Below are 24990 nucleotides of genomic sequence, written 5' to 3'. Positions count from 1 at the left end.
ATGTTAGCACGTCACGTTTGATGTGGTAATTTCATACAAAAGGCATACACACACGTTCAAAGACTCATTCTCGCCCCCTACAGTGGAATTTGGCAAGGTATACATCCGCGCTAAAATATCAAGGTGAAAGTCATCATTGCTTGTGTAGTATAGACCCAGCTCCCAACCCAACTTTGAGAATAGATTAACGGCGATATTTTTTTTATGGCCCACCACTAGAATTTATATATATTTTCTCTTCACTGCGGTGAAATGACCGGCACTCTGCGCTTCTAATGATTAACACAAAAACAATCCTGAAGGCGTGAAAAGGTCTAGAATCTTTCAAGGAGGACTTCTGTGTAAGAGCATTCCAGGTTTAAAGGGGCAATTGACTGCAAAACCGATTTTACCTTGTCATAGTTGAATAACGACAGTTCAGTGGGTAAACTGAACATACCGTGAATATCAAAGTCCATTGACACCTCTTTCCTATTCAAATCTCAAAAAGAAACAATTTGGCTGTAAAACGCTAGCTTTTCAACAAAGCTACCGGTCCTACGTAGGACCGGTGATCGCCCTCTTATTGGCTCTGGTCTGTATCTTTGTCACGCCCCAGAATTTACATCCAGACCATCCCGAGGTAGCGTCTATCTCCGATACTAGTTTAGCTGCGCGCTGCTCTGTGTAGGCTACTTATAAGGAATTACAAAGAAGAACGTTTTGAATTATAATGATATTGAAAATGGACCACGGTGTAAATGCTGTGTTCCAGGCTGTACAGGGAAGGCTAGTGTTAGCCCACAGTCTTCCCAAGGAGCCAAACATTCAACAGGCATGGCTGCTGTTGTCTATGAGAAGATCCCGGCGAAGTTCGGCACTCAATCATTCATTTGCTCTAAACATTTCACCCAAGACAGTTTTGACAACCTTGGACAACTGCAAGCAGGATTTGCTAAGAAGCTGGTGCTGTTCCGACCGTATGCTCATTGCGACCGCAAGTTATAAGGACAGTATGATGTTGTGCTAACAGTTATTAGCAATGCTAACGTTTCCTTTATAATATAGTGTAACATACGTGGTATTGCAAGTTTCGTCAGAGGTATACAGGCCACTGTCCACTCCCACCGGGAGTCGAACTCACCACCTCTGACTTCCCAAGCGCCACCACTACCAACTACGCCAACGAAAAGCTAGGAATTTGCCGATGCGGGTGGCCTTTTAAATACTTGAGGAGTGAGTTTCACCACACACCGGCTACAATAGCAGACCAGGTAGAATGCTAAATAAGTTTCTACACACATCAAATGACTCTAGCTAGACTAGCTGTAGTCGGCATTAGAAGGGAAGCTTCCGAAAAATAGCCAGAAAACGAACAGCAGTCTGGCTTATTGCTAACGCCTGTCTAGATAATCTATTTGAAAGAACTGGAGAAAGGCAGGTTCTAGATACAGGATACGTTAGCATTGCTAGTAACTGTTACTAGTAACACCTAGAGGATCAGCGGATCTATCAGGGGGCATAGAAGAGCACCCGGGCCATTTTCAACCCAACCAATGTTACATACCCTATTCGGAGACCTTAAGGAACAGTGTGAAATACCCCAGAAACCCAGTCAATTGCCCCTTTAACACACCAAGCAGTCATTTTTCAACTAAGACAAGGTAAAATCGGTTTTGCAATCAATCGCCCCTTTAAATAAATCATTGTGTATAATACTCGCGTATCCCTCACGTTATCTGACCTGCTCTACTTTCATAGAATTCACTACTTAAGATTAGACTGATTATTACGAAAACTATTATTCAATAAGGTTAAATAAGGTTTCCTCAGTCCCTCAAACAAATATGAGGTGGTTCACCCAAGAACTATATACTTGATTATAAATTAAGTATTACTAATCTTAAACGTGTATACCCCGCTACACCGCCATGATGGATTTTCTTGTACAGTGATCATTTGGGAAAACCTTCAAACTCGATCTCCTCTCAACCAAAAAGTCAAATTGAAAATGTACAAAATTAAGTCAATTTGACTATCTTAAGTAATGTTTTTATATACATCAATGTTACATATCTATGTATCATTGAATTGAATCAAATACAAAATGGCTGAAAGGGGTGTATTTATGTAAATGTGCACATTGCCTCAATATGTTTGTGTCACTAATTCAAATGTATTTTTGAAGGATGGTTCAAACCTAATAGGCTTTAAGGTGACACACCCCTGAAGTACCATGCAAAGTTTCACCTTGATATGTCAAAATATGAAAAAATTACAGCTGGACCAAATCTGACAATGCTTACCATCGAAGAAACGTCTTATTTTATTATCCAGTTACTGAACAAGCCCAGAGGCTTGTTCCATAAAGGCCGCTCAAAAAAGCTGGACTTAAAGTCCCAAACCAGACTTGAATTAGTTTATTTAGTCAAGCGGGGCTAAAGCGGTTCCATAAAGGCCCATTTCAGCTCACGCAAAACTACTAATTCAAGTCAGATTTAAGTAGTCAAGCTAATTGCCCGTGCACCCTATTCTTAAACAGCCTGAAAGGTAAAACATGGATCATACAATCCACCAAGGCAAAAGCAATGCACACGGCCACATGACTTCTTCCAGAAAGAATGTTCCCTTTAAGCCGTGTACTATGACAGCTCCCTCATCCACCGCTTCATCAAACTAAAATGACATGTCATGATTGACATGAACAATAGGCTACGTAGGTCGAGGTCTTTGTGGGACTTTTGACATTGACTTTTTTGACATTGTTTTAAATAAATAGCCTACTATTAATCAATACATTACGCAGTCTGCTATTTTTTTTTTTTTTATATAGATTTAGGTTTGTTTTGCAATTGTAGGCTACTGTTAACAATTATATTGCTATGATAATTATACTCTGAAAATTTAGATTGAGATTGGCTTATGCCGTCCGTCCGTCCGTCATCTGCCGCTTGTCCGGGGATCGGGTCGTGGGGGCAGCGACCTAAGCAGGGAGGCCCAGGTTTCCCTCTCCCCGGCCACTTCCACCACCTCTTCCTGGGGGACCCAGGACAGGGCTTGTTTCGAAGCATAAGTTACCATAGTAACTGAGTTTGAACTACGTTAAGCTAGCTTTATGGAACCGAATGAACTAGAAATGAGTCCAACTAACTAACGGCTTATTCGGTAAACTCGCTTTATGGAACAGGCCTCAGGTCTGGGAATGGCTCAATTGGCTTGAGATATTGTGCTGGTATGAGAAGGGTTGTTTTTTTCTGACAGAATGGTTTCTAGTCTTCCGGTCAATCCTCCGCTTGTAAAACAAGCAAATAGCAATGAGTATTTATTTGAGCCCATCACAACACTCGGTTCATCTGTTTAACGAGACTGTGTAAACCACTACAAAACAGGCCAGGTTCACCACGGTAGCTAGCTACTTGTAGTCTACGCATGGTAGTGTCAGATTCACAACCGAGTTAGCTTTGATGAAGTATATTGATTGTTCAGGTGGATCCCTTGCCTGTTGCGCAAATTCATTTCAGTAACCTAAGCTAGGACAAATCACCACTGATACTAGATCTGATTTGAAATTCCCTTCCATGATAAGTTATGGCACCCCAAACAACCTTTTTAAAGCACTACAAGTAAGCAATTCTTTACAGCAGTAACCTAGTCATCCCGTTAGTCCCAGTAATTTAGGACTAAATTACAGCTGTTTGAACTTTAACCAAATCTGACAATGCTTGCCATTGGAGAAAGTCTTATTTTCTGATACATACTCAACAGTCAAATGTCTGTGAATATCTTAGTACGATGAGACACAGTACTGATGTGCGAAGGGTGGTGGGTTCTAATCCAGTCAGAGGTATAAATATATATATTTTTTTTATTCTCACAGTAATTAGAGTTTCAAGTTTTCTGGTTAATCCCAGTGTAACAATCATGTCAATTTTACAACATTTTGCCATTTTGAGGGAGGAATCCGCCCTTGCAGCTATATTCTATATTTTACAGTATTGTTTAGAATTATTATTTATTATTTAGAATTTGTAACTGCACCTGCCTGCCATAGTAAATTCCTTGTTTGTGTACACATACTTGGTAATAAAGATTATTCAGATTATGGACTTTAGAAACGTATTGACACTGATTGATTTAGAAACTGCAGTAGAAAGGTAGCCTACAGAATTGAGTTTGGAAATAGGGGTAGTGTTTGCTTCTGTTATGACAACGTTTACTGTCTATTATTTGTCCTTCTGGTAGATAGGCAGCTAACTTTATTTAACAATTGAAAATTTTGTTAGCACAAAATATGTGCTACTGCTCATGCGTTACCCGAGATCCACACCGGGAACTGGAGTCCTAATGTCAGAGTAATAAATAAAGAAATTTCAGAAGAAATGTTAACATTTACGAAGTAGTTACACTTGGCTCTCATATTTGCAATACTTGGACCGTGCCCTGACAATAAATAAAGAACAACACATTTTGCCAGGATAACTGGATCCATCGCATGTCTATGATGTCCCTGTGTGTTTATACTTTTAACTGGAGACAACGTGATCATTGTCAGCTGAGGGTTTCGAGGTAATATGGAAGACTGAGTGGATGCACTTTTGAGAGCACACGCTTAAGTTCCTTGAAAGTCCTTCCTCACAACCAGTATTGCACAGATGGAGTAGAGCACCATTTTTGCTACACAAGGCCAACTAACTCCTCTCAAACTAAATCATCTTTCACAAACCCCTTTAAATTCCCATTGACTAGCGCAGGCATAGTGTTAAGCGTAACAGCCCTCTAAGAGAAAGTCTTTTGTTATAGAGACACATACAAGTTTTCTCAAGAAGGCATTTACAGCCATTTACTGGCCTTAAAATATTTTTTCTGAAAACGATGACAACATGTGTACACCAGACATCAAAGACAAGGTTAGGGTAACCATAAATGTTAAAAGGGGCAACCTGTGCAGTAAACTGTTTTAGCCATTATTGCCATGACAACGCTTGTCAGCCCGGTCCCTGACCCCAGCTCGAGGACGGTAGTTCCCTGGAAGGTGGCAGGCTCAGACAGAATGAGGTCGGCCAACAGGAATGCTGCTCTCCAAACCTGGCAGAGAAGGGGATGGAGGATAACCATTGTTTATATGTTTGTTGGGTGATTATGAAAATAATATGACTGTAATAATATGACTCTTTTAAATGACTGTATGCCATCATCCAGAATGATGGCATAATTTATTGTTATAGCAACAAGTTCAGTTAAATTATAGAAATATTCAGCTGGAAAACTTTGCAGTACATTTTCTTCTATCGTAGGGGGGGACAAAATTTCAGAATATAATTTGTTTTAGGTATAGCAGATGTGTGGCATGATAAACATACCATTTTTATGAAATTGTATTCATTTAGTAAAGGCCAAAGTGACGTAGAAATATTGACTATAAAAAGTACAGCAGAAGATCAAGGATTCAATGTGAATCGCTCTACAGTATTTCAGTGGTCAGTCAAGGAACAGTCTGTATTTTCTATCCACAATAACATAATCTCAGCTACCAGGCATGGTGGAAACAATACAATATACTATAATATATAATAATGTAATATTATATAATCATTAACCTGTCCAGACAACTGGAAATCATGTCCAGTATACTAAGGCGCATGTCCGTAACAAAGTAAAAGACTGTTCCATGGCACTAACACTGCAATTAGAACTGTGACCTTCTAGTCCTTGTTTGCTGCAGTTACTGTATGCACGCCGCTTTCGAGAAGTGTCAAAATGACACAAAGCAAAATGAACAAATGTAAACATTAAAGGTTATGAGGGACAATAGAAAACTGGAAAATAAAATAAAAGAGGATAGTACAAGAAAGAAAGAGATTGAAGGAAGATACAAATGAAACCTTCACTTCATTTGAGCGTTTTTACATTGACAGAGGATGTAAACCATGATGGATGTAGCTACTGTGATGTCGCAGCCACGTAAAGGCTGGTATCAGCGTGGGTCCAGCCGCCGCCCACAAAGGACCACTGGCACCAAGGACAGCTCCCGAGTGGACACCTCTCATTGCGCACGGCTGGCGAGGGATAATAAGACACACCTGCGCCGAATTAGACCTCGTCAGCCGTGCCATAAAGAAGCGAGACCAGTCCAGTTTGGGGGGGAATCACAGCGCAGCTACGAACCGCTACCAGAGACTAATCTCTCTCCTTCTTTCCCCAGACTCAGCCGATGAAAGCGGGCACGGCCCCCTCCCTCGCTAAAATACCACGGAGACAGCACAGGACGGACCCCTGGTTCCGACCCTTTTTTGTGTTTTGTCTCTTTTTTGCCGACTTTCTTTGTTTTACCACTTTAACGGGCCACCGGACCCTGTCTGCCGGGGGTTTTAAGTTGATTTTGGCTGGAATAAAGAAGCTACCACTTACTCTCCGCCCAACCTCTTTTCTTTGCCACACTACAAATGTTAGCCTATAGGGGAAGGTAGAATGCTTAGAATATGTATGATGTTGAGATCAAATGTAGCTATGATTCTATAACAATGCTTGCAATTGGTCTTCACTGTCCACTCGTGACATTGCTTAAAATTACATATAGAGGTTTCACACTGATTTGTCTTCTTGACCGGGGCAACAGTTGCTCTTTACACAAAACTAATTTATAATCTTCTTCCAAACACACATTCAAGTTGCCCTGCACACTACACGATGGTGCCCTGCACACTACACAATGGTGTTTTGAGCCCTCACCAACAACTTCCAGGCAGCAGCTGCCTTGGAAGTCTCGTCCCTCCTTCTACCGGCTGAGCCAATCACAGAACAGAGGCATCTGCTCCAAGCTTGTGAGTTTAGAGAAGACATTAATTTGAGTCAATGGTGAGGGCTCAAAACACCATTGGGCTATTTTAATTTAAGAGACAGAATTTGAGAGAGTTTGTTGTAAGCTGGGAAAAGCAAAAGCTGTGATTTTCCACCACAGAGTAAAATGATATAGCATTGAGCACGGAACACTGGCTGGGGCACCAATTAGCCTTCTCTGTATTGTATACACACGACAATACACCAGTTAGGCAGTTTGGTGTAAAATTGCATCCGTAATCCCCGTTTGTGGTGTGAAATGTACCCCCAAAATAAATAAAACAGGGGAAAAAGTCACTTTGAAAGAGCTTTGACTGACCTGTTTTCCAACATCTTCCAGTGGCGTGGCCATGGTGTGTTCTGAGGACAAATGGGACACACGGTTTAAACACTATGTCCCTTAACAGCGCTCAAACACACCCAAACACAGGTTTACTGAAAAGAGTACACACGGACGGTTGAGGTTTGGACACATGACACACCGTGACATGATTTAAATACACACACACACAAACTAGTGCAGTAGTAGTAAGTGTAGTGACGGAGTACAGTTACTCATATCGATGAAGATGTAGTCCGACATATCACCTATCTTGATGACATCTCTGGGGCACTGATCTTCATCCTCATCTTCATCCTCTTCTGAAGCTTGACTGAGGATGATTGGGAACACTCTGCCCTCTCTTCCCTCCATGGGTACACTCTCTCTGGGTTTTAAGTAGGATCAGAGGCCATCATTAGCTAGTCGCCTCTGAGTAGAGGTCTAACAAGCACGCTTGTCGTGCACACACACAAGTTCTACTGTATTCTACCTACAGGTTGTTGGGTGTTAGAAGTTCACGACATTCAGTGTTCTCTGTGTGATTGTTGAGGTAGTGCCAGTGAAATATGAGTAACTCATTAACTGATACTAATACAAACACCATAACAGTAATACTAGATATGTCTGGTCATGAGGAAGGATGGATTAACGGCTGAGGCAAGGATCACCACCTGCGGGCCACCTCCAGGTCTCCGTCATCATCCAGCACCGGCTCCCCAGCTCCCCCTCCCTCGGCTTCTGTCTCATTCCCGCCTCCGTCGGGCCCCTTTGTATCTCCGTTGGGCCCCTTTGTATCTCCGTTGCTGTCATCTCTCTCCTGTGTGTCCTTCTCAAGATCTTCCCCGCTGGAAAGGGGTGCAGGATTGCACACTTCCTGCTTCTCTCCATCTTCCCAGATGACCTTGAACCAAGAAATAAAGACTGGAGGCAGAGATGAAACAAAACGAAAAGAAACACAAGTGCCTTAGCAGCTAACAGAATTTTTGACATCGAATTGAATGAAGGAGAGTGCAAAATTACATGGTAGAAACCTGATATCAAGTAAAAAACTTCTAAAATTTGAATACAGTTGCAGTATTTTATAAGTTGTTTCACTAATTTAAAAAGTATATGTTTAGCTAATTGTCAGTCTCTTACATGTGCAACTAGAAAATAAAGACCAAATATGCATAAAGGCCGCCGTCTGATCTAAGAAGCTCCAATTTAGTATAGAGCCATGAGCTCATATATATATGCCTGCCATCATCTGTTGGGCTCATTAGGGCTGTGTCATTGAGTGTGGCTACAAACCACTGTGCAGAGGGCATGTGGAATACCTGGCTGTCCCCCACGGTTGAGGCGTGTCATAAGATGGCGTGCATTTGGAAGAAGCATGTGTATATCTGACAGCACTGTGTCATGGCGGTATGTGATCTGGTCCATTGCTGCCCTAGCATGGCTCTGGTACTTCAGAATACTGCTCCTAAATTATTGGATGACACACATACAAACAAATACACAGGTCCTGTTTACATAACAGATTGGAGGTCCAGCTAACAGTGTGTGCAGTAAGGTGAGCTTTGGACATCATTGTTTTGCAAAAATAAACCCCACATTGGAATATTTTTCTGCTTTCTAGATTCTGCTTTAGAGGATGCAGTGAAAATATAGACTACACAGATGCATGCTGTGGTTTTGTCTGAAGCGCTAAAGGTTAATTTGGTTATTGATAAGCGCTAATCAGCTGCGACTACGTACAGAAGGACCTACGCGCATATACGGACCGACCAACCAACAGAGCGAGCTAATCTCAGATTTTTTTATTTGTGATTAGTGTTGTGAACGGGGCATGTTGAATCCCACTAATTAATCTGCTTGCAAAGCATCGACATTAGTTGCAAAAAAAACTAATAAGTGACAGTCATGGCTGGCAGAGGAGAGAAAACTTAAAGCCTCCCACATCATTTTAGTCGCATGATGATTATTATTCTGATCCGTGACTCAAAACTGCAGTTTGAATTGGATTGATAGTTTTGCGATCCGTTGCACAACTACTTTTTACTGGGGCACGTAAAAAAGTACTTGATGAGCAAGATATATGCAATATCCAATCAACAACCTAGACTTACTCCTCTGTCGTCAGTGTATTTTACCGTTACTACTCACTCATCGCCGGTTCATCAAGGACAACAGGAATTTGGATAAGTATCAAGTAAGATTTAATTTACTCAAACAACAGGGAACAAAATATTTTACAAAATATTCGAGTATTGTTTTTCTGTATTCTATAGTGTAAGGGGCCCCATTATCGTCCACTCTAAATCTCCAACGTTCGGGGCCCCATTATCGTCCACCCTCGAGATGAGAACGTTTTTACCGTTAATTTTCAGAAGACGGTTTGCTGCAGCAAAAAAAAGTAAGTAACTCTCCGATATCGATACATCTTCTATTGTCTCTATACCAAATTAAAGCCCCTTACATGAACATATTCATATTTAAATACACTGTTAAAGACGTATGTTGCTCGCCAGCTAGTTTTAAGACCATGTCAGATTTGCGATAGAGCTACAAAACGACGGTCGAAAGATAGTCTAGTTAGCCTAGCGGGTAGTTAATCAAACTGTCAGTTGTCAACCTCGATCTAATTGTATATCATATCATCTACTGGGTATCTGACAACTGTCCACTTCAATAAGAGATCCAGATGATCCATTTTCTTACCTATTTTGTTGACTATCTTGCTCTAGTGAATATGATGCCAGGACAACATTTGGATTGGCGTTTTTCTCGCAGCTGTCTGCTACTGAAAGTTTTAACAAGGCACAACCTAGCGCTAGGTTACAATGTATCCCATACATTCAGTCACAAGGATTTCAACCAGGTTACAGCTGGTGTGTTCTGATTACAGGCATTACTATTGGATTTGGTTTTAAAAGACGAGAATATCAATAAAATAACAACTGATACATGCCATTTTCTGTCAAGCACATGACAATGTTGGTTAAGAGTGTGTTATAGGCTACAAACGTATTAGTTTTGTGTAATATATATTAGAGGTAACCTATAGACTATATAGTAATAATAAGTATTCATTTTCTTCGAATTAGAAAGCAAGCATTTTGTTTTAGACATCAACTATTATTGAAGCTTATCATAGATAGCTCTATTCATATGACTGTTCTGAACTCTAGATAACAGAAATAACATAGTAGTTTCTTAATTTATGGTAGTAACAAATATCAAAATTTTATTTAGATGAGTCAGATTAGCAAAAGGAAGCTGTGGAGGGAGGAAGACACGCTAAGGGCTCTGAGAGCAGTGGAGGAGGGTGTATCAGTGAGGCAGGCAGCCAAAGTCAACGATGTGCCACGGATGACGCTGGCGGACAGGGTGAAGGGCCGGGTAACCCATGGCCACAAGTCTGGGCAAGGGCTCCTGTTAACTGACCAGGATGAACAAGCCCTTGTCCAGTACTGCCTCTACAGCGCAGGCCATGGGTTCCCACTCACCAAGGCCCAACTCCTGGCATTTACCACCGCCATTAGGTATGTTCAATATTACATATGCACCCCCCAAAATACTTATTGTAAATCAAATTAATATATTTATATTCTGTTAAAGGATGAAGAGAGACCCTACCGCCACCAAGCTCCTCTGCAGGAGATGGTGGCGGAACTTCCGCCAGCGTCACCATGGCATTCTCACCATGAGGGCGCCGGACAACATCAACCGAGGTCGAGCCTTTTGTGCCAGGGAGAAAAATGTGGGGCAGTTCTACGAACTACTTGGAAAGACACTGGAAGAGAATGGGCTGAGGGGGAGACACCCCGACAGATATACAACTGCGACGAGTCGGGGTTTCAGATGGACAAGAGCAGGGACAGGGTGCTGGTGAAGAAGGGGTGCAAGCACCTCTACAAACAGGCAGCTGGCACCAGGGACCACATCACAGTGCTGGTGTGACTGAACGCGGCTGGAGGCGACATCCCCCCCTTTATTATCTATGGGAATGGTTTCCCGGGGGGGGCCTACACCACAGGAGCACCCCGAGGGACCTTATTAGGCAAGAGTCCCTCGGGGTACATCGACTCAGAACTGTTCTGGCGTTGGTTCCAGGACCACTTCATAAAACATGCCGTGAGGGAGCGCCCCCTGCTCCTGATCTTCGATGGACACAAGAGCCACCTGGACCTGGAGGTGATCAACACAGCCAGAAAGGAAGGTGTCGTGCTCCTGTGCCTGCCACCACATCTCTCCCATGTCCTGCAACCGCTCAACGTGGGATTTTTTTTCCCCCTAAAGGCAGATTTTGCTAAGGCTGCCAGCAATCTCTGCCTCTACAACAATTCATATATATTAAATAAGGCCAATTTTTCTTTAGCCCTAGGCAGCCCATACGAGCGGTGCAGAGACCGGAGATTTGTGGTTGCAGGTTTCAGGAAGTGCGGCATCTTCCCCTTCAACCCCGCCGCAGTGGACACCAGCCGCCTCCTCCCGCTGACATCACCTCCAGGTCCCACCAGAGCTCCGGAGGACGCCGCTGGACCATCTGAAGCCAACACTCCAACCCTTGCAGCCACGCCAGGAATCTCTGCCCCCCCTGCTGTCACCTCCTCTCCCCTGGAGCTCACCACCTCCCCTACCACCTCCTCTCCCCTGGACCTCACCACCTACCCTCCCACCTCCCCTCCACTGGACCTCACCACCTCCCCTCCCACCTCCCATCCACTGGACCTCACCACCTACCCTCCCACCTCCCCTCCACTGGACCTCAACACCTACCCTCCCACCTCCCCTCCACTGGATGTGTCTGACACCCCTGTACTTCCACCTCCCGAAGCTCCCCGTCCCTTTGTTCATCCCCTGGTGGCAGCAGGGCTCATCCCATCGGACCTGGCAGAGATCCTGGCACCCTGCAACTATCTTAAAAAACAACAGTGGCGGCTGACTGTGGCTGCAAGGGTCATCACCGGAGATGACTACCAGCGGCTCCTCCGGGAGCGTGAAGAAAAGGAGCAGGCGGCAGCTACCCTCAGGGCGCAAAAGGCACAGGAGAGGAGCGAGTGGGCCCGGTTAAAGGCGGCCCGCCCCACCATCCGCCAACGGACCGCCACCGGCAGGAGGAACACCCCCGCAACCTCCTCCACCACCATCACTGGTCCTGGAACCACCGCCGGCAGGAAGAGGCCCCCCCCCAGCCTCCAGCCGCCGTGCCTCTGCACCCCCCAGCACCTCTGCTCTGTCCATCTCTGGCAACACCATCGCCAGTCCCTCAGCCCACTGCCCCACTCCTGGCCACGAGGTTCCCCCAACAACAACAAGGGTCCGGCGCCCTTCCACTCGACTGCCTGCCTCTACCTTCCAACTGCCCTCCTCCACTCTAAAAAGGAAAAGATCAGCGGGTAATTTATTATTGTTATGTAATTATTATGTTTTGTATTAGCAGTCTAGATTTTTTTCTTAGAATGAAAACAAAAATTATTTCACGTCTCGAAACTTATAGGATCTCTAAATCTTCCTCCTGTAGCCAGTACACCTCCAACCCATCCTCCCTCCACAGCTTCAACCCACTCGGATAATCATTCATCTGGTAAAAAGTCTAAATCACTAATTTTTCTTAATGCAAAAAGAAAAAAAAGCTGATTGTTTAAAAAACGTATTTACTTTTTTTGTGTGACAGAGCCAAGAACCCGTTTCCCGCCCTCCTCGTCTTCCCAGGAACCAGCGCTCACCAGGCCCATGACACCACCAACAGGTAAGCATGTGAACCCAGTGTAGCCAATCATGTGTATTGATCTGTCACAGCTGGTGTATTGAAGAGAACGCAATGAGTATAGAATTGTGTAGTAAAGTGTACTCCCTCTGCTTTGTCTTCTTAGCTGGACCATCAACAGTGGTAGAGGATGGGGTCAGTCTCTGTCGGTCGTGTTTGGAGACTGACCCCCCTCAAGAAAATGTTGAGGTGGTGTCATGGGTCCAGTGTGAATACTGTGAGCGCTGGTTCCACTCCTCCTGTGTGGATTGGGAGGACGAGGAGGACGGGGACTTTTACTGTACATATTGTGTTGAATGAATGAATGTGTAATTAAATTAATTTATTTGATTTGCTGTGTCTTATCATGCTTGGTTTAATGTAAACAAAAACCTAAATTATAAATGTATAAACCTAACTTAATATAAATTATGTGCAAATGTAGGACACCAAACACTACTTTTAATAGTTAGAGGCTAAGAGACCAAGTTTAAACAAAGAGGGTATCGATACACTCATATGGAATGATGTCCTCAGCTGAAGATGAGAGAAATAAAGGAAGCGTAAACCGGACGATCCGCATTTTCGTTGAACAGTGGTTGAACAGACACAACGGACCACCATGACTAGGTTAGTAGACTTCATCGTCACGTTCGTCAATGTTTATCCCTTTGATAAAGCTAGCCTTGTCTAGCTAGCTAGCCATGGGGAATCTCTTCCCTCTCTTCAATCATTGTTCAACGAAAATGCGAAGTTTGACGCTGCATAACATGACATGGTAGAGCTAGACTAGGCTAGAGAGTAGGCTAGCTCTGGACGTTCTGCACTGCACATAAGCCTATGGTTTGAGAGCATGTTTGAATATTAAAATAACAAAGTAGGAGGCTGTAATTTGGTATACATGCAATATAAGGTGTATACACATCGTATACTTACTTTATTTCGTTGCTGTGGCAACTATTCCTTTACAAACCAGCTGAAAAAACGGTTCCGGTGTTGTATCACCCGATGCATGACTCTCTGGATTGGCACCCCCTCGCGGGAGCGCGCGCGATTCAAAGAGTGAAGGATTTCGTCTTGATATCGCATCCAAAAGAAGGGGAGACAGAAGTCTCATTAAAGGGACCAAAGGTTCACATGCCTAGCCTACAAAAGACAAGTACTAAAAACAATGTATCAACCATGTATCAACATCAAAATAACCATCAAATCATTTTTTAAGATAGGAAATATTATTCTTATTGTTTGAGTCAATGAAATAAATGTAAAAATAAAACATAATAATCCCTCACCTACCGGACTATTATGTTTTCAGACCTGTCCACCCTATACATACACATGCATTGGTATTCAATTTATGCTATTAAATGTACATAATGCTGGCGTAGAAGGATAGAAACGTATGCGGGGGGAGAGCATTTCATGGCAGGTTTTCCATTAGATGTAAGTGCAATGCACCCCCTGTTAACCCTGACTAGGACAGTGTGATATGCCTGAAACTTACTGTGCTTACTCATACTAGTGCCCTCAGTGTACAGTAAGAATCATTTGATGCTGGGATATACAGAACAGACAATAGAGGGGGGTGCATCTCACAACAGGCTTGTATTCCTTCTTGTCACAAAATGCACCCCCCGCTAACCCTGACTAGGAAAGTGTCACATGCCTGAAACTTACTGTGCTTACTCATACTAGTGCCCTCAGTGTACAGTAAGAATCATTTGATGCTGGGATATACAGAACAGACAATAGAGGGGGGGGTACATCTCACAACAGGCTTAAAGCACCCCCTGCTAACCCTGACTAGGAAAGTGTTACATGCCTGAAACTTACTGTGCTTATTCATACTAGTGCCGTCAGTGTACAGTAAGAATCATTTGATGCTGGGATATACAGAACTGCCTTGACATAAAGAAGTACTTTGTGAAGATGTACCTCAATAAACATTAGTAACAAAGAAAATAACACAAAAGGAGTCACGTATTTATCATACACTAGATTGTATTGGTTATGCATATAACTACAACAGGACAGTGGTTGTCCTGTCAGCTCATTTGTACTGTTTCCCAAGATCAAAATACCTACCAGCAGGTAATATGGGACTGCAACAGCATTGCAAATAATAAAAGGTTTATATTATTTAATTGTATTCAAAATCTTTAATTTTATAGTGTCTATTATTCACAGAGTGTGTGCATTGCACAAGATGGGGCTAGTATGAGTAAGCACAGTAAGTTTCAGGCATGTAACACTTTCCTAGTCAGGGTTAGCTGAGGGTGCATTAAGCCTGTCGTGAGATGCACCCCCCCTCTATTGTCTGTTCTGTATATCCCCGCATCAAATGATTCTTACTGTGCACTGAGGGCACTAGCATGAGTAAGCACAGTAAGTTTCAGGCCTGTGACACTTTCCTAGTCAGGGTTAGCGGGGGGTGCATTTCGTGACAAGAAGGAATACAACAAGCCTGTCGTGAGATGCACCCCCCCTCTATTGTCTGTTCTGTATATCCCCGCATCAAATGATTCTTACTGTACACTGAGGGCACTAGCATGAGTAAGCACAGTAAGTTTCAGGCATGTGACACTTTCCTAGTCAGGGTTAGCGGGGGGTGCATTTTGTGACAAGAAGGAATACAAGCCTGTTGTGAGATGCACCCCCCTCTATTGTCTGTTCTGTATATCCCAGCATCAAATGATTCTTACTGTACACTGAGGGCACTAGTATGAGTAAGCACAGTAAGTTTCAGGCATATCACACTGTCCTAGTCAGGGTTAACAGGGGGTGCATTTCGTGACAAGAAGGAATACAACAAGCCTGTCGTGAGATACACCCCCCCTCTATTGTCTGTTCTGTATATCCCAGCATCAAATGATTCTTACTATACACTGAGGGCACTAGCATGAGTAAGCACAGTAAGTTTCAGGCCTGTGACACTTTCCTAGTCAGGGTTAGCAGGGGGTGCATTAAGCCTGTTGTAAAATGCACCTCCCCCCCCCCCTCTATTGTCTGTTCTGTATATCCCAGCATCAAATAATTCTTACAGTACACTGAGGGCACTAGTTTGATTAACCACAGTAAGTTTCAGGCATGTCACACTGTCCTAGTCAGGGTTAACAGGGGGTTCATTGCACTTACATCTAATGGAAAACCTGCCATGAAATGTTCTCCCCCCGCATACGTTTCTATCCTTCTACACCAGCATTATGTACATTTAATAGCATCAATTGAATACCAATACATGTGTATGTATAGGGTGGACAGGTCTGAAAACAGAATAGTCCATGGTAGGTGAGGGATTATTATGTTTTATTTTTTCATTTATTTCATTGACTCAAACAATAAGAATAATATTTCCTATCTTAAAAAATGATTTGATGGTTATTTTGATGTTGATACATGGTTGATACATTGTTTTTAGTACTTGTCTTTTGTAGGCTAGGCATGTGAACCTTTGGTCCCTTTTCAGGACAGCTGATAGCCTATTCTGGATCAGAAGGTTGTTGTTTTTGACCTGTATGAGTAACCCACCCTACGCACAGGCTAACTGCATTAAAATCGCATGCCTTTGAACCTATACATTAGTATGAAGAGCTATGCCATGTGATATACTTTGAACCTGCTACACAAAATACATTTTGTGTAGCAATAATCATGATCATACTGGGGTATATTTCCTCAGAATGCGATGTCGTGGAGCAAGAATGTTGGTTCGCGTTCGTTACTATACCGTTTGAATGACGAATTTTAAGGATTTTGTGTTGAAAATAGCATCTGATATTTACACAGATAACAGACATCCTTCTCCTGAATTCAACAACAAAGACGGTTTAATGTGAGACTTCTGTCTCCCCTTCTTGAAATCCTTCACTCTTTGAATCGCGCGCGCTCCCGCGAGGGGGTGCCAATCCAGAGAGTCATGCATCGGGTGATACAACACCGGCCGATTATCGGGTCTAGAAAGTTAGGGTGGACGATATTGGGACCCTCTGGCTAACTGCCAAAATGGGGATATATTTTTTGGCATATCCCTATTTGTTTTTATAACCGGAATGTTGTAATATACATGTGTGAGTATATATTTAAGTACAATGCTTTGACTTGACGTTTTTTATTTGTATTTTATCGAAGTTTTTGTGAAATTTCTATCGAGCCTCGAGAGCTAGGTGGACGATAATGGGGCCCCTTACGCTACATCTCTGTGTAGAGATGTATGAATTATGCTATTTTATGTCGGCTAACATTAGCTAAATGCCAAACTTACAAATTGATGTCTGACTGCACAGATAGGCAACATGAGTCCAAGGTAATGTTTATATTAGGCCCACATAAAGCTATCCCGGCTGCCAGCCCAACTTAGCCCCGCCCACAAAAAAATGAGTCCAAGGTTATGTTTATATTAGGCCTACATAAATCTAGCCTGGCTGCCAGCCCAACTTAGCCCCGCCCACAAAAACATGTGGTCGGGAAGTTGGGTCTGGGGTCGTTAGTTTTGGGGAAAAGTATGTCCAAACCATAGAGTTAATATAACTAGAGACAGCTACTTCTGTCTTCCAAGATGGCGTCCCCATTCATTTCTATGAAAAGTGCTCAGTGGCGCAGTGAGGCAAGCGAGAGCGCGAAATGGGCCGCGCCATCTTTCCAGACCGACTCGTCCTCCAAAACTCGTGCATGCTTGCAACTAGCTGTATACGTCATACTTTGCGACAACCAGTCGCGAGCTTGTGAGCTGGGGCTAAGGCATAGCAGAAAACTGTCAGAATGTGGTACAAGTCCGATCAAGAAGCAGATAGCCTACATGTGAACTTTACGAAGATCAATACTATTAGTACTGTAGTATTATTACGTGCAGGGCTTATACGTTGTTCTTTTTGCTTCGTGTTTATAGTTTGACTGCTGTAGGCTATTGTGTCGGATAAATACATTGTAAACTTATATATCTGGCTCCGTCGTTGTTCTAGCTTTGCAAAGCAAGCTAAATTAAGCCTATAGCCTACCTATTATAATGATGATGAGTGTTGTCTACTATTACTAACTTGTTGTTAATGCCATCGTTGTGTGTTGACATAAGTTGACAAGTTATAACAATATAACGACCATATTGTGGCTATCAGACATGATTTATTTATATTCGTCTTTGCTCCAGAATAACATGTCAACAATCAATAATGACGCCGTAACATGCCACGATATTACAACTAATTATATTATGCTATAATTACGTTTGTCATGCCGTGAGCATAGCGTTCATTACGAAATGGTTAAATCCGCTTTAAAATAACGGACATAAACTCTACAAACAACCGCCATGTATGTGTGCAACCATTTGTAAAACGTGCTACAATAAAGGCAGGCAACTGTATATTATCAAGCCCTTTCTCCTTGTTCTCATTCAGCTCAGGTAAATCAGCGATTTGCTGATGTTCCCTTTTGTGCTTGTCCCCTGTTCATATCCGCGAACACGTTTCCAGGCAACTTTTCTTGACGTAAGCAAATAAATGGGCTCCTAGTTTAGCCATTTCGGATTGTTTTAAAACTTAGCAAAAATCAGGAAAAATGATTCTACGAAAAAGCTAGTAGTATGAGCCAGGTTTGAGAATCAAACAAAAATTATTGGGGGAGATAGTTTTAGATATGTTGACTGGAGTTAATAGAATAAAAACGACCGGACGAGTCGTGTAGAAAATTGGAAATGCAATACCACCTATATCCACCGGGGCTGTTGCCTCAAGCCGAGGGGTGGGGGCTTGGGGTCCAAACCAAGCCCCCACCCCTCGACCCTCGCCTTGAAGCAACGGCCCCGGTGGATGTAGGTGGTATTGCATTTACGGTTAGGTTCCCGTGTCTTCCGGTCGTTTTTATTCTATTAACTCCAGTCAACATTTACAAAACTATCTCCCCCAAAAAATTTTGTTCGATTTTTGCTAGGATTGAAACGAATCCGAAATGGGTAAACTAGCAGCCCATTTATTTGCTTAGGTCAAGAAAAGTTGCCTGCAAATGTGCCTGCGGATACTAACCATAGAGTTAATATAACTAGAGACAACTACCTCTGTCTTCCAAGATGGCGTCCCCATTCATTTCTATGAAAAGTGCTCAGTGGCGCAGTGAGGCAAGCGAGAGCGCGAGACTGGACCCAGCTATCTTTCCACTTCCGTGTCTTCCGGTCTAGCTTTAAACAGTGGCTCTTATTTTCCCAAGCTCCGAGACCTTGTGCACGCTTGCAACTAGCTGTACACGTCATACTTTGCGACAACCAGTCGCGAGCAAAGATTTATATGGTTACGAGCGTGTGGGCATTGCAGTTGCAGAATCTATGGGCAGAATGGGGTACAAGTCCGATAAGAATCAGACACATGATGCAAACTTAACGGAAATGTATTCTGTCACTGTATAGTATTCCTTTCACTTGTTTTTTAGGCTATATGGCTAAATATAGGGCTATTCTAGATGAAACTCATCACATATGTTGCTTTTTTTCTTCGTGATATGAGTATGATTTACAACGCATTGTATTGGATGAAATAAACTGTTAACATGAACAGCTCCGTCGTTGTTCTCGCCAGGCAAAGAAAGCTTAATAGTTATTTTGGTAACCGAAATCTTCCATAATGCAGACTTACCATAGCTTACTGTCAACTTTATATTCAAACGAAATGCCACAAAATTCACACTGCCTTCAATATCACATCAGTGTCGAAATGCGACCTGTGTTTTACATGCTCAACCTAGAAAACCGCACGTCTATTAATGGATATAACGTGATCTAACAAGACGTGTTAATAATGTAATAAATAAAAGCTCGAGAAGTGTGTCTAAAATATACTTTATTGAACATTTGCCTTTGAAAGGGGCATTTTCATAGAACCATATAGGCTACAAGACGTTTCCATCAGATGTAAGTGGGGGTGAAACATTGTCCCACAAAAGCAGTCTGGCTTGATGACACGATCAAAAAAAGAATAATGGGTGTGTTTAACAAAAGCTTCTGAAGGCAAGACTAATATGATTTAAATATATATCATTTCCTATTGTGGTTAACAGTAAAAGTATTAATCTTCGTCTTTGCTCCAGATAGACATGTCAACAATCTATGCTCGCACTTAACATAATATATTTGCCATCATGTCATGAACGTTTTTACGAAAAATCTAATCCGTTTTAAAATAACGGGAATAAACTATATTAACAAAATTTCATGTAGGCCTATGTGTGATAACGATTTGCTAAACTTGCTACAACAAGGCAGGCAACTCAAGCCATTTCTCCCTGTGCTCATTCAATGTAAATCTATGGTTCATTCAGCTCAATGTAAATCGGCTATCGGCCAATGTGAACATTTGTGCTCGTGCACTGTTAGTATATCCGCAGGCACATTTGCAGGCAACTTTTCTTGACGTAAGCAAATAAATGGGCTGCTAGTTTACCCATTTCGGATTGGTTTCAATCTTAGCAAAAATCTGGAAAAATTATTCTATGAAAAAGCTAGTAGTATGAGCCAGGTTCGAGAATCGAACAAAAATTATTGGGGGAGATAGTTTTGTAAATGTTGACTGTATTTAATAGAATAAAAACGACCGGAAGAGTCGGAAACCTAACCGTAAATGCAATACCACCTATATCCACCGGGGCCGTTGCTTCAAGCCGAGGGGTGGGGGCTTGATACTAACAGGGCACGAGCACAAAAGTTCACATTGGCCGATAGCCGATTTACATTGAGCTGAATGAGCCATAGACTTATATTGAATGAGCACAGGGAGAAATGGCTTGAGTCGCCTGCGTTGTTGTAGCAAGTTTAGCAAATCTTTGTCACACATACATGAAATGTTGTTAATATAGTTTATTCCCTTTATTTTAAAACACATTTGATTCTTTGTAAAAAACGTTCATGACATGATGGCAAATATATTATGTTAAGCGCGAGGATAGATTGTTGACATGTCTATCTGGAGCAAAGACAAAGATTAATACTTTAACTGTTAACCACAATAGGAAATGATGTATATTTAAATAATATTAGTCTTGCCTTCAGAAGCTTTTGTTAAACATTATTTTTAGGTCCCATGGACAACGTTGCCGCAACGTCGTACCTTGGTCGGCTGGTAACGTCATTTTTAGGTCCGTGGGCAACGTTGCCGCGACGTCGTACCTTGGTTGGCTGGTTCCGTAATTTTTAGGTCCGTGGGCAACGTTGCCGCAACGTCGTACCTTGGTCGGCTGGTTACGTTATTTTTTGGTCCCATGGACAACGTTGCCGCGACGTTGTCCCTTGGTCGGCTGGATACATTCATTTTGGTACCATGGGTTAAGTTGCCGTTAAGTCGCTCTTTGGTTGCAGGACAACGGATCTCGAGTGCAGTGGTTTACCATGGAGAGATCACAATGGACTGCTCTCAGTTCTGACACTTTTGTAATGTAGCCATAGTCTACATGAATTTCAATCTCACAATATTAAATGTTGCACCCAGCACGTATAAATGTAGACAATGTATGTAATTCATGTGCAGCTCAGCCCCAGCATGGTCATCAATTTTCTCATAAGCAGGAACATAGCTTTAATAAATAAGACTGAATTTGGAATATCATTCTTATATTCTTAGCCTTAGGCCTATATCAAAATATAAGTATTTCATTCTTTACATGTACAAAAGCAATCAATGTGTGATGTGTAACATGATTAAGCAAACATTCTTTGTCCAGCACACTAAAGCTGTTTGACACACAATGCAAATTTGAGCTGCAATACTTTGTAATACAAAATTGTTAAATGTGACCAAAAGGCAAGCGATTTTAAAATTTTATTTCCAAAGACAAGTCATCACAGAATATTACAATTTTTCCTTAGCAAACCTAGCTGCCTCTCAGTCTGCCCCTGAGCAACAACTTTACGCATGCCCATTTCAACGCATCTCTGAAAATGGGATTTCAGAAAAGAGTTTGCAGGGATTCAAACGTCTTGAACTCATGGATTTCAACTGGAAATTATACTTCAAAGGTGAGTTTCTTTACAGAAATAGATATATATAAACATATTTTCTGAAATAGGATGGAACATGCTATTACGTATAGGTTTGAAATTCAGGCTATTAAGCCTGGTTATCTGTTTCAGATTAACATTGTTTACGTTAGGATTTCGCTAGCTACTACTAGTAAAGCTAGTATAATGTACTGTAGAGTTAAGGCTAAACCCTCCAGAAAGTTAAATACTGAAAATACATACAAAGTTTAGCGTCTCACAATCAACCTCAAAAGAATCAGTGAAAATAAACGTTCAGAACTGTTAGAAAACACCTTGTCCAAAAATAGTTTATTTAGCCCTGGATTTTCAAACTGTGGAGCTAGCGTTAGCTCGTGGCTGATCACGTTTTGATCAGTCGGTCATGGCATGCACAGCAATGGCGTCTATAAAAGTATCATGTCACTTATTCTTCCAATTTGTACAGGACATCTGTTTTTGGATAAGTTTATTCGTTTTAACCTTAAGATGCGTGAGTTCTAAATATTTCCGACGCTTCCCGAGTTTTTTCCAAAACTCAGCAGCTAGGTAGCTTTAGCTTCCGTTACCTAGCAACCTAGCATAATACTCGTAGCAATGCTCCTACCTGCTAGTGTTACTTGTTAGCCTACTAATTGTAAATTTTGAAGCCATACTAAAGCGTTTGTCACATTGTTTGTCTATCGGAAAATAGTCGGTTGTAATGTTCAGAATCACACATGTGCGACGCTACGCTGTGGGGCCCTGCTTTCGAACGATCACACATGTGTGATGCTGATCATTTTATATTTAAATCAAAATGCTAATACTATGTACTTAAACTACATTCCACTTTCATTTCTGTACAGAGTATCCTACCACCGTCACACGGCCTAGCACTGTGTCCCTGGGAAATTATGGTAAAGTAATGAATGACCGTTTTTAACAGTGACAATAATTGTATGAACCATGGCAACCCTAAAGGCTATGTTTTGAAGCAAAAGCATGACTTAAAACTTTTGCATCACCAGACCCCTAGGTGTCACCTCTGGTCTGGTGGATGAGAACCCATATGGGGTCCAGGAAAACAGCTGGCAGCCAGGCAAGTGCAAATATAAGACACTCAAAGCTTCTCAATAGCATTGCCAACTCATTGTAAGGCATAATTAAGTTGTTCTGATCATGGCAGGGGGATACATATTTGTCAAAACAACAAATGTTGTTTTGCTTTGTATACAACCATTCAAGGTAACGTGTTATTTACATCAATGTTACAGCTAATCTCGAAGAACCACAGTGTATGCCAATCATGTTAACTCTTGTAAACTTGTTTTACTTGTCTTTACTGACAGACACATTACAGGTTATGTTCCAGAAGATGGAGACATTGGAGGAGAACCAGCGAGAGGCTCTCCTATTCAGGCGACGACAGGGCAAACACGCTGAAGAGGCGTCAGTGATGGACCTACAGGTGGCCCAAACATAGGCTGAACTCCAAGACCTTGAGGAGCGCCTTAAGGTGCTGGAGTTCCGAAAGAGTAGTAGGTCTTTTGAGATGCCATGAACTATGGCTTACACGCAGCGTTCAACATTCAAATTGGTGCTAACAATAAGTTCATGACTTCTAATTGCAGATGCTGTGATGAAGTGGAAGACGGGACTAGGAGAGAAGGCTGTGGAGTTCCTCACAGCGTAGACACTCAAACACGCCCCGGCAGCCCATTCAAAAGCCAGGTGAATGAATGATGATTGCAGCTTCCCAATCCAACCTTTCACATGGCTATGTGACCAAAAACTAGAATCCCATAATATTTTTTTGATGATGTATATTATTCTAGATGTCATTTTTTTATGACTTGTATAGCCCCTTTCATACGTGCAATTATGTTGATAGGAAACTAATTTATTTTGTGCTTCATTGTCAGGGCCAACAGACAGGACCTGTAGCGGGGACTGGCAGAAGATGTTCATTCACTGTTTGGCTCTTTGTTTGAAATAAAATGACTGAATGTTACATGGAAATGCTGCCTTGTTTATGATTAGCTTGAGTTAGGCTACACACCACACAAACATAGTCCTCCTTTAGTTGGCTATGTAGCCTATTATACAAGAACAAGTAGCATTTGGGGCAAATGAGGTCTGCATATGAACCGCCCCATATAAGCAATAGAATTGAGAAATATAGGTTAGTAATTAACGTCGCAGTTACGTACTAGCAACGTCACAAATTACATTGCTCGTAGGTGGCGGTTACGGACTGGCAACGTCACAAAACAACGTTGCTTGGAGGTCGCGGTTACGGACTGGTAACGTCACAACCTACTGGCGCCCCACAGATGTACGGTCCCGCAACATCGCCAAAGACGTTGCGGCAACGTATGTTGGCTCAACGAGTGACGTTGCGGCAACGTAACTGTTAGCTGGGAGACTGCTTTTGTGGGACAATGTTTCACCCCCACTTACTGATTATCTGATGGAAACGTCTTGTAGCCTATGGTTCTATGAACATGTCCCTTTCAAAGGCAAATGTTCAATAAAGTATATTTTAGACACACTTCTCAAGCTTTTATTTATTACATTAACACGTCTTGTTAGATCACGTTATATCCATTAATAGACGTTTGGTTTTCTAGGTTGAACATGTAAAACACAGGTCACATTTTGACACTGATGTGAAATTGAAGGCAGTGTGAATTTTGTGGCATTTCGTTTGAATATAAATTTGACAGTAAGCTATGGTAAGTCTGCATTATGGAAGATTTCGGTTACCAAAATAACTAAGCTTTCTTTGCCTGGCGAGAACAACGACGCAGCTGTTCATTAAACAGTTTATTTCATCCGATACAATGCGTTGTAAATCATACTCATATCACGAAGAAAAAAAGCAACATATGTGATGAGTTTCATCTAGAATAGCCCTATATTTAGCCATATAGCCTAAAAAACAAGTGAAAGGAATACTATACAGTGACAGAATACATTTCCGTTTTCATCATGTGTCTGATTCTTATCGGACTTGTACCCCATTCTGCCCATAGATTCTGCAACTGCAATGCCCACACGCTAGTAACCATATAAATCTATGCTCGCGACTGGTTGTCGCAAAGTATGGCGTGTACAGCTAGTTGCAAGCGTGCACGAGGTCTAGGG

At 42.2% G+C, this 24990-nt stretch overlaps 1 protein-coding gene, 1 long non-coding RNA gene and 1 pseudogene across 9 annotated transcripts in view; 2 read left to right on the top strand and 1 right to left on the bottom strand.

Moving 5' to 3' along the window:
- Positions 1-24990, bottom strand: part of mettl22 (methyltransferase 22, Kin17 lysine) — a 50006-nt gene that overhangs the window by 22632 nt on the left and 2384 nt on the right. For 2 of the 5 annotated variants that reach the window (XR_014731717.1, XM_084677174.1), the window contains exons 1-6: positions 9839-10110; positions 8455-8600; positions 7810-8059; positions 7405-7523; positions 7136-7176; positions 4920-5064 (exon numbers count right to left, since the gene is read on the bottom strand). Coding sequence is in view for 4 of the 5 variants with exons in the window: in XM_084677174.1 (XP_084533300.1) it covers positions 4920-5064; positions 7136-7176; positions 7405-7523; positions 7810-8059; positions 8455-8600; positions 9839-9975 (838 nt within the window). In the remaining variant the exon portion in view is untranslated. Of the gene's footprint in view, positions 1-4919; positions 5065-7135; positions 7177-7404; positions 7524-7809; positions 8060-8454; positions 8601-9838; positions 10111-12781; positions 12799-13805; positions 13913-24990 lie in introns of those variants that run through there. The other 3 variants (XM_084677178.1, XM_084677175.1, XM_084677177.1) reach the window with 3 other exon arrangements.
- On the top strand, positions 10373-12773 carry LOC146253609 (uncharacterized; annotated as a pseudogene). The gene is made up of 3 exons (XR_014731716.1): positions 10373-10662; positions 10739-12519; positions 12645-12773. The product of XR_014731716.1 is annotated as an uncharacterized LOC146253609 (transcript).
- On the top strand, positions 21257-24038 carry LOC146253608 (uncharacterized). Of its 3 annotated transcripts, none has more exons than XR_014731719.1 (6): positions 21257-21861; positions 22710-22760; positions 22872-22942; positions 23193-23381; positions 23475-23574; positions 23766-24038. It is a non-coding gene; the product is annotated as an uncharacterized LOC146253608 (long non-coding RNA). The 3 variants fall into 3 exon arrangements; XR_014731718.1 differs by having other exon boundaries at positions 21261-21861; positions 23193-23359; XR_014731720.1 differs by having other exon boundaries at positions 21267-21861; positions 23204-23359.

The sequence above is a fragment of the Hypomesus nipponensis genome, chromosome 17 (genome assembly GCF_054491055.1).
Source record: "Hypomesus nipponensis isolate SF chromosome 17, ASM5449105v1, whole genome shotgun sequence".
NCBI classification, from domain to species: Eukaryota; Metazoa; Chordata; class Actinopteri; order Osmeriformes; family Osmeridae; genus Hypomesus; species Hypomesus nipponensis.
Note: the sequence above shows the minus strand (reverse complement) of the source record. Positions and strands in the feature narration are given on the sequence as shown.